Source organism: Frankliniella occidentalis, unplaced genomic scaffold (genome assembly GCF_000697945.3).
Source record: "Frankliniella occidentalis isolate FOCC.00 unplaced genomic scaffold, Focc_3.1 Scaffold28, whole genome shotgun sequence".
Lineage (NCBI taxonomy): Eukaryota > Metazoa > Arthropoda > Insecta > Thysanoptera > Thripidae > Frankliniella > Frankliniella occidentalis.
Window position 1 is genome coordinate 2,172,558 of NW_026267158.1, and position 13,385 is coordinate 2,185,942.

At 56.2% G+C, this 13,385-nt stretch overlaps 1 protein-coding gene across 6 annotated transcripts in view; it reads left to right on the top strand.

Annotated features, from left to right (window-relative positions):
* Positions 1–1,360: 1,360 nt before the first annotated feature.
* Positions 1,361–13,385, top strand: part of LOC113211932 (open rectifier potassium channel protein 1) — a 13,835-nt gene continuing 1,810 nt past the window's right edge. Inside the window, exons 1-11 of one of the 6 annotated variants that reach the window (XM_052265591.1) lie at positions 1,361–1,869; positions 3,732–4,007; positions 6,655–6,833; positions 7,764–7,928; positions 8,223–8,344; positions 8,432–8,642; positions 9,003–9,253; positions 9,326–9,721; positions 9,797–10,143; positions 11,650–11,825; positions 12,044–12,355. In XM_052265591.1, the coding sequence (XP_052121551.1) occupies positions 6,692–6,833; positions 7,764–7,928; positions 8,223–8,344; positions 8,432–8,642; positions 9,003–9,253; positions 9,326–9,721; positions 9,797–10,143; positions 11,650–11,825; positions 12,044–12,355 (2,122 nt within the window). In that variant the 5' untranslated portion in view covers positions 1,361–1,869; positions 3,732–4,007; positions 6,655–6,691. Of the gene's footprint in view, positions 1,870–3,731; positions 4,008–4,086; positions 4,339–5,884; positions 6,572–6,654; positions 6,834–7,763; positions 7,929–8,222; positions 8,345–8,431; positions 8,643–9,002; positions 9,254–9,325; positions 9,722–9,796; positions 10,144–11,649; positions 11,826–12,043; positions 12,356–13,385 lie in introns of those variants that run through there. The other 5 variants (XM_052265590.1, XM_052265592.1, XM_026430476.2 and 2 more) reach the window with 5 other exon arrangements.

Consider the following 13,385-nt stretch of genomic DNA (forward strand, 5'->3'; position numbering starts at 1 on the left):
CCCCCCCCCTCTCCTTCCTGAACCCTTTTTTCCCGTCGCACATGGCTGCTCAAACAGGAGAGTCGGCCCGTTGTGCTGCTCCTATGCCGCTATTTGGAGAGGGGGCCCACCCACTGTTATTGAACACAGTGTGGTGAAGTAGTGTGCACTGTCCATGTATCGAGCGATGTCGTTGAGGGGCCGCACAAAATAATTGGCTTTGTCTTTTGGAACCGTTTATTCCACCTTGCGTCTGTGAAGGAAGTATTAAGTTTAGATAAAGTATGGAATGTAACTTTCATTAGTCGTCCCAAGATTCGAACACTTGTTAACTTCTTGTACGCAAAACATGTGAAGGGTTTCAATGAACTACAAAGGCATTACAAATTAGCACCCTTGCAAAGGCATTAAAACTGCTTGAAGGTGTAAAAATTGAATGCCTTTTGTACACTTTCTTCGTGCCTTTAGGCATATTAAAATCCAACACCCCAAGCAAGGCATTAAGTCCCACCTTCGTTTTTCCAATGTTTTCTTTCCTTCTGTTTTCCCAACCATGAAAAGCCATGCACCACAGTTGCAGTTGCCGGTGCTGCGGCGGGTATGTCCCTGCTTTGTGGCCGGGCGGGCGGAGCCGGCGGTGATCCAATCCGACCTTTCCGTCGCTTGTTCACAGGACTGCCCTAGTCAGCCCGGCTGAAGCCCGGCTGCAGCCAGGCTGCACCCGCGTGGCGTGGCCGGGCGTGGCCGGTGCCCACCGCGCCTCAACGTCACGGAAGCGAGGCAGAGAAGAGGCGAGCTTCCGATGGAAAATCTCATCACCAGCTTTTCGTGGGCTTCTCTCAATGGCCAGAGGCGAAATCTACGCCGGGCCTCGGCGGGATATAGGTGACGACCGCTGCACGTTGCTTGTTTTCCTTGCTGACAAGAGGCCAACAAGTAATGTGTGTTCTCCCCCTATAAACTTGCAGGTGCCGCATCGGAGACGTATCAGCAATCGAAAAAGAGCCCCCCACGAGGAAAATGGAGGGTCTCGAAGACGTCGTTGTCGTGCACCTTTGGGAGTCCCCGGGCCTGGGCCTGCGCTATGCGTGGACTCGACGGCGATCACGCGAGTCCGTCACCCTGGGGCCAGATATCCGACTTCGCCCGCGCCGACCGGCCTTAAGACGGTCGGATCGCGCCTCGAGTGTGCGATAGATAGAGAAATCGAACGCGCTCTATCTCTGTTGCTCAGTCTATCCATCTCTCGCACTCCGACCTGCACCCGCCCTCCCTGCCGCGTGCAGTGCGTCCCGTCTGAGGAGCAGCTTGCGCCGTGGCGGGGCGAGGGGCGGGGCGGGGCGGGGCGCGGTGGGGCGGGGCGGGGCGGGCGTCGGCATGTGGGTACTCCTGCGACCATACCGCCACGCCGGTCAGTTGACGCTGCTTTTTGGCGCGTCGCGCCTCGTCGTGAACACTAGCAGGCGGTCTCTGGACTCGGCCCACGACCCACACGCTCGGCCCGCCAGCCACGACGAGCACAAGAGTTCGGTGTCGATCCTCCGGAACCTCCGGGACCGCCCCTCCCCGCAGCACACCCACTCCGCAGCCGAGCGCAAGAATACACTCCCTTGTTGGAGATCAAGGGGGGCTGAGCGGCTGAATAGAGTGCCAGGACCAAAGGAGCTTACAAAAACTTCAACCGAGCCGGCCATCGAATAAAAGTGTTGGAACCACGAGTGAAGTGACACCAACCACCGGCCGATCTGGTGATCGGCTCTGCGCGGGTCACCTCGTCCCTGACCCACCTCAAGCGTCTCGGACGTCGCCAGGGTCCTGACACCATCCCTCAGCGCGGCGCCCAGTCTCTCCCGAGCTGCTCTCCTCGCACCGCCTCTGCATCTCCTTCTGGTAAGTCCGCCGACTCCTCGCCGTGTGCACGTCTCGTTCGTGAAATCTTGGCACAGTTCCTGAGTTCCTCCCTACTGTTTCACACCAATAATAACCTTTTTCGGGAGTCACATACCGCCCGGCACCGTCACTGTCACATGATGACTGGGTCAGCGGTCTCGAGGCGGTAGCCGTCAGTCTGCTGCCGCCGCTGCTGTGTCCGCCAGACAAAACACCTCTGCCGCCACACTAATTGTTGGTCAGCGATGAATGACTTGTGTGGCAACGCATTAGTATAGGCAGGCGCCCTGCCCGCCGCGCGGCGCCCGGCCGGCTGGCTGTTGTCGCCGCACCGTGCATGTGCACGAAGTTATGGCCAAACTGTTGTGTCGCGGGCGCAGGCTGGGCTTTAGGCGTACAGGGGTCTTTTCAGTAATTTACTCGTTTACTTTGACGATAAAGTTTGTCCCTTCATTTTGGGGGGCGCTATATGGAATTATGGCAAATATTCAAGACTTGGTGCGTGTCGTCTCTGATTGTCATAGAGCCTCACCAAACGTCCACGGAAAAAATGACAGTTGTAAGGATCAATTATGTTTGGTAGTTTGGTTGGCTAAATCCGATAGCCGGAATCGAGAATCCGATACCCACAACCAGGAGTTGGGTGCCACGACCGGACACTTCTACGAATAGAACAAACTCCAGCTTGGTTCTATGGTTCTAATCGTACAAGTGTCCGGTCGTGACAACCAACTCCTGCTTTGTGAGTATCGGATTCTCGATTCTAGCTATCTAATTTAGCTTACCAAAGAGAACTGATCCTGATCCCCACAGCAAAGTCTTTTTTTTCGTGTCCCTTGTCCTGTGGATCAGGCAGTGAGCGGGTGTCCCGCCTTATAGCAGCAGTGGCAGCAGTAGCAGTGGCAGCAGCAACAGTGGTAGCGGCAGTAGTCCGATACACTAGCCCCTCGCTGTATCAGCTCTTATCAATAAAATTGTGGTCGAGTGACCCCACATTGATTTACACATGTATTTGCTGTCGACTCTTATCGGCAATTATCCGGGCCTGCCTACATCACCTGCTGCCTGACTGGCGCTGTTAACCATATGCTCTTATTCAGCAGATGACCTCACCCTTAGACTAATCATAACTATGCATTTTTTTTTCGTCCGTTTGCTCATTAAACTATAGTAAACTGTTCAGTCCATTTGCGTTGAATTGGATTATATGATTCAATTACATGTTTTAAATAAGTACTTTACAAGTTTTGTTCACAAGTTTACAAGGGTTACTCCTTTTTTTGCCGGGGCTCCGCGCGCTGCCCTGCCCTCCCACTTCAGTGAGACAGAGGGAGATCTCCCCCTACTGGAGGAAGCAGTAACTTCTCTCTCTTATGTCGTTACATTTCTTCCTGGTCGGAACATGGTTGGTTGGTCAGCTTTCTCTGGTTTTCGCAAAGAAGGCAGTCGACAAAAACCAAAGTGACGAACGTAAGAGATCGTCCAGGAAGTACGTCCGTTTTCCTGAGATTCGTTCGTCAAATTACGGTGGCTTGGCGCCTGCGAGACTCAGGGTAGGCCACCCCGCACTACACACATGCACTGCAGGCCATATATTGCCTATCTACCAGGCGCTATGCGACCTTGCAGACGCTGCAACTGAAACGCTGATCTTGGCACGTTCGTAAGTGTGAAATGGCGGGCTTACTTTATGGATGATCCCTTATGTGCCAATCGAGGTGACAATACTGAATTACTCCACTGATAGGCGCTCATCCTGACTGTCCAAACAGGGTCTGTCGCAAAACCCTAGTGCTCGGTAGTAGCACTTTGGATGATGCACAACTCTGCATGCGCTCGTCAGTGTATTCCTTACTCCACAGCCTCCTCAAACACCAAGGAATGGAGAGACGCCATGGCAGCCTCCCCGTCGTCGTGCGTCGCAGGTGACCACCCCAGCCCCAGGATCCTCCACCCCGCCCCTGCCGAGGCCTCCGGCTCCCACTGCTGCTCCTGCTGCTGCTGTTGGAGCGTCTGTCGGGAAACGCGCCCCCGCCACCACCGCGGCAGCCACCCCCGGAGCAGCCAGCCCAGCCGTTCGCAGGACTCTCCGCCCCCGACGCCTCCGCCGTCGGCGCTCTGCACCTGCGTCCGGGTAGGTACGTGCGGCGCCAGCCCCAACGAGAGCGAGGCCTCGTGCACCGCGCAAAAGTGATTTTGTGAAGGAGGCACTCGAAGGGGAAGAAAAAAACCATTAATGTACCTCGCTTCCTCGTCGCGTCCTCAGCACTATCGCCAGCCTAATGGATCCGTTATCCGATAAGTCACCGCGAGCGGTCACCTGGGCGTGGACGGGCCGACGGCAAATCAAAGGCGTCGCCTGCCATCGATCGTCGATCATCTGAAAAGCCTCTCACACTTCAAATCACAAAAATTTTAACGAGTACCCCCCGTCCTCGGGGCCTGGCGGCGGTACTCCAGCGACATATGGTGGGTCCCAGAAATCTTTTCGCCGGCGTCTTACATCACAACACAGTATCTACCGCGAGTCGTCTCGTCTGAAAAGCGTCGGAAAGGCGACGCGGGCCGTTACTCGTTAATCGGCATCGAGATCGTAGGGACGCGTCATCAGCTGGGCATCCTGGGGAGGTGGGGAGTGGAGGGTGGAGGGGGAGGGGGGTACCTTTTTGCCGCCTCCCTGCCAGGGTCGCCGTTGGCCCCGCGCCCCGCCCCGCCCTATACTCCTCCACACCGCCGCCCGCCTAGGCCCAGGGCGCTGTGTGCGGTTACTGTCGGTTACGCCCCGCCCCACCCACGCGCCACGCCCAAAATGACCAAAGCGAGTTTGGACTGATGGGAGGAGATGGCTGCGGGGACGGGACGCGGAGATAGGTGTGGCGGGTGACCGCTATTAGAACCGCCGCTCTGACCGTTCCGAACACTGCCCAACAGAAACTACTCAGATACCCCAAGTGTGTGAATGTCGCACACTACTCGTAGGTGTGTGAACGACATTCGTACACATGAAGGCACACGAGTGTGCGAATTTCAAGGAAATAAAAATGCATGCCTTTTACTCCCTCAAAGTGTACGAATTGTCATTATTCACACACCCACACATGTGTGACATTCACACACTTGCGTTATTTCCCAGCGTGACCGAAACATAAAGCGAGGTGATTTTCAGTTTGCAACGAACGCCCTTCGCTGGTAATCCCGCGCCGGTCATCTTATCCTCGCGTCCCGTCCGACGCAGTCGAGGCTACCATGTCTTCTTATCACGCCGCTATAAGCCGCGCGCGTGGCCAGGCTGCCCCACGTGGGTTTGCAGAAAGAAACGCACACAAATACAGGAAAAAAGAAAAGTTTGCAAAAAAAAATGCGATTACTTGGCGCAAGAAGTGTGTAAGACTTGCGTTTCGAAAAACAAAAGGTATACTCAAGACACTGCTAATTTTCTTTTTTTTTTCGCTGCAGCTTGCACTTTCGCATTCTCGGAGCGCTCGCAACTGCATCAGCCCGTTTTTATCGTGACAGATACGAGCAAAATTCGATTCGGAAAAAAAAAAGATTTCGCATATCGGTCGGAGCGGTTGTTAGCTTTCAGTTTTCTTCAAAGATAATCGTAATCTGAATTCTGCACGGAAAAACAAAGACTTTGTTGTGGGGATCAGTTCTGTTTGGTATGCTAAATTCGATAACTGGAATCGATAGAATCAGATGCCGACCAACCAGGAGTTTGTTGTCACGACCGGACCGGACACACGTACGAATAGAACCAAGAGGAAGTTTGGTTCAATTCGTACAAGTGTCTGGTCGTGACAACCAACTACTGATTGTGAATATCGGATTCGGATTCTCGATTCCAGCTATTGAGCTTGGCCCTACCAAACATAGTTGATCCTCACAATGAAGCCTTTTTTTGTGTGCATGGTGCGGCATGGTGTGTTTTCTCCCGCACGTTTCTTTATTTTGGTTGCCTGTCTCGTTCCAGTCGTTCTCCATCACCGTCGGCTCTCCTCACCTCCCTGACCAGTACCAGTCCACTGGGTCCGAGCCGAGCGAAAAACCAATATCTCTTTATCCGACCCTCCGCCGTCTCGACTTCCTCCTCGAGCCCCGGTGGTGTTTGCAGCCGTTTAGTTCACAGCCCAGCCGCCGCCGATACAACTTTTCACCGTCCAACGCTCCGAACCAACACTGCTACCACCACCACCCCTTCCACTTGCAGCTGAGGCAGCGTCATGTATTATTCCCGGTGGCATCCTCGCGGACTCCATGCCAGCTCAACTGACCTGTCCACGTCCCCAGCCCAGCCCATGGCCGCGCGGCCCCGCGCTACACTGTGAGAGGGACGAGCAGCCGCGGCCGGAGCGGGCGGGCGGATCGCATTTCCTGTTCGCTACTTTTTATCAGAGGCCCCCGCAGTAGCGCCTTGTGGTGACAGAACAAAAGCCCCTCCCCGTGCAAGAAGCCCATAAACCACTTGAAGTAGTATTACATGAAAAACCGCGCGCGCGTGACGAAGACTAGACGCCGCCGTCACCCCGTTTGACGTGGCGGGATGGGCCGTCCGTCTCCTCGCGCGCCCACCGCACGGCTGCGGTCGCGCGCTGCATGGCCGGCGCCGTGGCGGCGCCCCCGTGCGGTGGGCGCGGCGCGCGTTCGTTGGGGTGTTTGGTTTCGGAGGGCCGCCGCGACCGCCCCGTGAGCATCGCTGTGGGTCAGTGATGAAGATGCGACTCAAGACGCGGAGAAGGTGACGGCGGCGTGACCCGCGCTCATACGTCTCTATCCTGCCCGCAGCCGATGACCGTGTGCCGCTGCCGCCGCCGCCGCCAACATGTCGGGCAAGCAGTTCCTGGTGCTGCTGCTCCTCTTCCTCGCCTACCTCATGCTGGGCGCCGCCGTCTTCCACTACATCGAGCAGGCCAGGGAGATCAAGCACCTGGAGCAGGAGCGCCGGACTGAGGAGGAGATCGTCAGTAAGTTGGCTTGTCGCCGTTTGTCCCCCCCCCCTCCACTCCCCCCGGTCCCTTCCCTTTCCTCCCTCCGGTACCAGTCTGCGAAAGGTCGCGATGCGCGCGCGCGCACCAGGCCGTCCAGTGGATGCGGAGAGACCTGAACGCACCGAACCTCGACCTTCCCTTGCACGCGCGCGTCCTGGAGAACATTTATCTGCGGGGGCCTCGCTTCGCGACACACATGACGCACTGCCTCCGCGCCGCTCGCCCCGCCTCCTCCCCGCCCAGCCTGCCCCTCTAAAATGCACCATTGCCCCTTTCCGTCTCGTCGCACGTGGACCTTCCGGAGAGCTAACTCCTCTTGTGCGGCTGCCCGCCGGCCAGCCGGCCATCCTGGAGGAAACGGTATCACTTTCGCCCCGTGACGCGCGGGGCTCACCGCACGCTCGGGCGCGTGTGCCAAAGTGCGCATTATGGACCGAATCCAAGGCGGTGGCCGTGGTCCGCGTGGTATCGGTGCCCGGCGGTGCCGCAGCGGCGGCGGCGGGAGTGCGAGGCGCGCCGGCGAGCCTTGGCGTTGTGACAGCGACGCTAACACCCCGCACCATGCCACGGCGCGCCCCGCAGCAGCACCGCGGGTCCCCGTGGACATCAGCCCGACCGCGCCTCATTTGCACAACGCGATGACCAGGGCGGCGCGGCGGCGGCGGCTCGGCGGCGGCTCGGCGGCGGCGGGGTTGGGGAGGTCAACGTCAACGCACAGCCTCCGCGGCGGCCCCGTCCCTCCACCGCCCGTGTGCGCCGTCCTCTGCCCGGGCCCGGCCCACCGGCCCGTGTCTGGGACTGCGTCTGCGACGGCCACATGCTTCTGCTTCTTTGTCATTTCTGTCTTCAGTGTCTGGCCGCCGAGGTATTACATTTCACTGATGATGATGTTTCATTCTTTTGCAGCGAAACTTAATAACAGCCTCGACAACAGGACCTTTGAGGATATCCTTCATCTGCTGCAAGACTACTGCGGCAAGTCGTTCAACGTGGACCCCAACAGAGCCGACCCTTACAAATGGCACTTTTACAACGCCGTGTTCTTCGTCATTACAGTGGTTAGCACCATAGGTATATAACACTATTGATATCTTTGCATCAACAACTGTAGCAATTAGAACTCTGAGCGAATCAAGGAGATTTAGAGTGATCATACATATTATAGCAATTTTTTCTGTGTCCACGCTGCCACTCCATTGGCTTTTGCAAAGGACTAGAGAGGTAAGGTTATATATCTAGAGAAAACATGCTATACTAATAAGTTTAACTTTGTCGCCAATTCTCCGCATTCTCCGCAACAACGTCTCCATCTGGAGACTCAAATGAATCCGCCCTCACTCACACCTTCACGCCCCTCTCTGATAGGATACGGCAACCTGGCCCCGACGACCACCCTCTCACGGCTCCTCATGATCCTTTACGCGCTCGTGGGGATACCCATGAACGGTATCCTCCTCAAAAGCCTCGCCGACTACTTCGGACACTTCGTGAGTTCGTCATACACAAGCGCTTCTCCAACGGCGCAGCGGCCGAGTCCTGACGCCACTCTCTGTCTCTCTCTCTCTGACCTGCAGTTCCTTCGTGCGCGAGACAAGTACCGAGCGCACCGGCACGATGGTATGAGCCTGGCGGGCAGCATCCTCATGTACTTCTGCCTCGGCTTCTTCGTCTTCATCATCAGCCCTTCGTTCCTCTTCATGTACTTTGAAGGCTGGGCGTTCGACGAGGCCATCTACTATGCCTTCGTCAGCCTCACCACCATCGGCTTCGGCGACCTCGTGGCTGGTAGGTATTATACCGGTGTCCACCGGTCGACCCCGGTCTCTACCATGCTAAACCAGAATCCCGGTTCCTCCCCCTCCCTACCACACCCAGAAAAGTGGATGCTTGATTTGAGTCCTAGTACTTGACAAGTTGAGGCCCAGGAGAGGCCATGGTTTAAGAAAAATTCAGATCAAAATGAGTAAAATTTTCTCAAAACAAGTACCTGGCCTCAACTTGTCAAGCACCGGAACTCAAATCAAGTATCGACTTTTCTGGGTGCATGCTAAACCGGATACCATGTCTCTACCCCACCAAACCGGACACCCGCTGATCGGGATTTGGAGAGTCATAGCTGACAGCTGACGTCTCTTCTCCTCTTAGGCCAGGATCCGTACAAAACTGACGTCAGCTACATTCTCTACAAGGTGTTCCTCATCGTGTGGCTCGTGTTCGGTCTCGGCTACCTCTTCATGGTGCTGGGCTTCATCACGGACGCGATGCGCTCCAAGCGGATGGCCAAGTTGTCCAGCACCATCAAGGTGACGCAGACCAAGCTGTGGAACGGCATGGTGCACGAGATGCCGCACCTCATGCGCAGGGTGCTCAACGAGCTGTACCTGCTCAAGGTCAAGGTGGGTGACGTGCTGGTGCACCGCGAGGCGGTACTGTGGTGGTGCTGACTGACGCCGTGCTCGGGCCCGCAGCCGGTGTACCACGACGACGACGACAGCCTGTGCTCGCTGAACATGGGTGAGAGGTGCTCGTCGTGCCCGGACCTCTTCTGGCTGGACGACGGCTACTCCAAGGCCGCGCACCCTTTCCCGGTGGTGGTTGGCCTGCCGGGCGCCGGGTACCGCCGCAGCTCGCGGGCCGCGGCCGGCTGCCGTCCGCGCGCGCTGTCCGAGGTGCTGCCGGGCCGGCTGCTGGTGCGGCGCCGCTCCGAGACCGAGCTGGGCAGGATCGACCGGCGCGCCACCTTCGCCGACACGTCCGCGCCCACCGACAACACGCTCGACCCGGCCGAGCTGCTGCACGAGTTCATGAACGCCCTCGTCAACTGGGGCGGCGGGGTGAGCAACGACGAGGTGTACAGCACGATGGTGAGTCCAGGACGGTGGTGGGCGTTGGGGCGTTGGTAGGGCGTTGCGGAGGCTGACGGTGCGCTCCGGTTGCAGCACATGGCCCCCGGGACGGCGCTGCCGTACGGAGGGTACCAGGGCTTCCCGGACGCCGACATCCTGAGCAGCGAGTGGTCGCAGCAGCAGCGGCTCACGAGGCAGCGCGCCAAGAGCCTGGCGCCCTTCACGGCCGCCACGGACGCACTGGCCGAGGCTCACTACCGCTACGGCGGCCAAGGTCGCGGTCAGGGCGACGACGCCTGGGACCCGGACGACAGCTCGACCCTCCCGGCCGACGAGGCTGGCCAGGAGCAGGACGGCACGCCGAACAACGCCGAGTGGACGTGGTCCGGGGCGGGCGCCTCCAAACGCGTTCACGAGCTGATTCGCTCCCGCCAGAACAGGTGCGTCCAGGCGCCCGCGTACGACCTCGGAGGGAGAAGAAGTCGGGAGTCAATGCCTGCTCTGTAAGGTCCCTCCCGTTAGGGCTTGTGCCCTATAAAATCCGCCATTTCCGTTCCAGGAGAACTAACCCGATGAGGCAAGCCATCGAAATGCCAACTGTCGTGATTCACAGATGATAACAGACCTAACCAACCGTCCGATTCGCAAAATTGAAAAATTGCAGCATGTATTTTCTTCTTAGTGGACCCGTTCGAAGATTTCTAAACTAGCTCCGTATAGTAATTTGCACAAAACCTCCCAAAGAAACGCCCGTCCAGTGGTTTGGACGTGGTTATCGGACACGGTTGGGTCTTTCACAAGTGTTGAAATCATAGGTAGGACGTTGCCCCTCCCGAAAAAAGGGGGAAATGAAATTCATAGCACGGAGCACGGAAGAGGTGGTGGGCATCACCCTGCCTCGCCATGCAGCACCATGCCTTGCACTCGCTTACACATGGAACGGAAGGCAAGGGGCCGCGTACCACAGGCAGCCAAAGTAAAAGTCACGCGCAAAGTTATTAATAATGCGCACACATAATAAACATTTCACGCGAAATTCCATCAGGTTAAACTCTAATATTACAACTGACGAATAAATCTCAGTCGCGCACAAATAATCCAAGACGGGTGCCCTCTGGTGATTGTATAGAGATAGATTTGACTCGCCTTTTCCCCTTTTACACCGGAAAAAATAGTAGGAAGGTTTACAGAGAAAAATTACTTGAGGCAAGTTGTACAATAACGATTGGCAATCGTAAAAATACATGCAGTACGTATCGACTTGAAATCCATTGGCGATTAGAAAAAATGTGCTCTCGTAAATTTACAACTTCAATTATAATTCAAGTTTGCATTTTTTTGTTAATTTACGACGATATTTTTGACAGTGTAAGATCATCTAAATCCTAAAGGTGTTACGTAACTGCCAATTTCAGCCGATCCTCGATCTCATGCCAGCTTTCGGAGCGCCTGGTAGGTAGGCAATATCATGGCTGCAGTGCATGCGTGTACTGCGGGGTGGCCTATCCCGAGTTTCACAGGCGTCAAGCTCCCGCAATCTACCGAAGGAATTTTGAGAAAAACGGGCGTGCTTGGGGATCTTCCAGAGATTACTCCTTTTTACTCTGATTCATGTGCGGTCGTCGAGGAAGTACGTCCGTTTCCCTGATTTGATCCATTCAACAAATTACGGGAGCTCGGCGCCTGCGAGACTCGGGGTAGGCCACCCCGCGCTACACACATGCAATGCAGGCAAGATATTGCCTACCTACCAGGCGCTATGCGAGCTTGCAGAAGCAGAACATGACAAGTTTCAAATGACGGGCAAACTTTCTGGGTGATCCCTTCCGCCGCACCTCACTGTTTGTCTCCACAAATGAATACAACCGCTAGCGGGCCCGGTGCCTCCCGAACACGCGGTCGCGCGTTGCGCCTCTGCTCTGACCCTGTCCGTCTCTGGCCGCCAGGCGCAAGTCCGAGGCCGTGAACCGCAAGCAGCAGCGGCAAGACAGGCGCCTCCAGGAACTCCACGACTTCGAGCGCATGCGGGCCCACGAGGAGATGCGGCAGATCGCCAAGGAGAGCCGGCAGAAGGAGAAGCGCCTGCGAGCCAGGACCATGTCGACGGGCGCTGCGGAGACGGGTGAGTGCAGCATGCCGTCGTCTCCGAGCTTACTCGTATTTTATTTATTTTTCTTATTTCTATTCCTTTCCCTAACCCTATCCCTTATTCCTATCCCTATCCCTATTATCATTCCTATCACTATTTCTATTCCTATCCCTACCTTCTTATACCTATAACTATTCCTATCACTTTTCATATCACTATTCCTATTCCTCTTCATATTCTTATTCTTTCAGGCTTGGCAGGGCCGGTTCCACGGACGTCGGTGAGCAGCCTGATGCAGCGCTTGGCCATCCCACAGCGGCTCAAGGACCTCGCCCGGCGGCGGCGCTCCCTGCAGCCTCCCGACTCAGAGCCAGACGACGCCGAGCCTCCGCCCGTGGAGAAGAGGCGCTCTCCCAGCTACGACCCCGTCACCTCGCCCTGGCCCTGGCCGCCGTCCAACGCGCGCTCCCGGACCCAGTCCATCGGAGGGAGCCTCCTGGGGATGGGGGCGGGCCTAGGCGCCGGCCTCGACGCGGGCCCGGGTCGACGCGACAGCATATTCAGTACGTATCGCTCAGCAGGTAGCAGTTGAGACGTTTTGGAAAACTTGACCAATTTTTACTGTAGGAATGACGACGAGAATCATTGGCCCCTATTCCTAATCACTCTATTTAATCGACCCCAAATCGACCGGGCACATTACACCTGTAATTCGATCGACAGTTTGCTCAGTTGAACCCGGACCGACTATCGACAGTCTCGGCCACAAAAGCACACCCACTACACGCCTTATCCGCTGACTGCGAACTGAAGGCACTTCTAAGCAAGCACATCCCAGATTCCTCACACACACAGAAAATTGCGTTCTTGTTTTCGAATTTTGAACTCCATGAACTTTGGTAAATGGACGTTTTTTGGAATCAAGACAAACGCAATTGACTTTGGGTACTGAAACTCCTTGCGCATAACGTTGTCAGCGGAGAAGGGGATGTGCTCTTGAGTCCGACGTCCGACCCCCGCTCCATCGAGATCCCCTACGACTCTTAGTAGGGTATGCCACACTGCACGACACCCTGCCACCGCGGGTCTGCCTACCTCCTAGGGGCTCTTGCGGGCCGCCGACGTAACGTACCGATCGCTGCGCTGACACAGGAGCTGAAGCCAAAACCAACGCAAGACTGAAACATACCGTAACTTATTGATACGACAAATTAGATAAAAATCTTCAAAATGTGGAATTCACCATTCTTTACTAAATTTGATACGTCTCGTTTTGTGATTTTCTTTCGACAACATTGTGCTCGTACTGGGGATAACATACTTGTCTTTTTGATCATCTAACGGTGTAAAATTTTCTTAAAACAAGTAAGGAATTTTTGGAGATATTTAAATTTTAAACACGTATTTCTGTCCGGGCCATGGTTTTGGCTTGGGTGTTTCATTACCGGTTCTCCTGCAGTTCTCGTGGAGGAGCCCGAGCCCCCGAACCGCACGGACCCCACGGGCGCCCCTGCCCCCGTGCGTCAGGATGCCCACGTCACATTCGTCCCGCTGCCGAGCGCCCGCAGCTGCAGCCCGCCCCCACCACCCCTC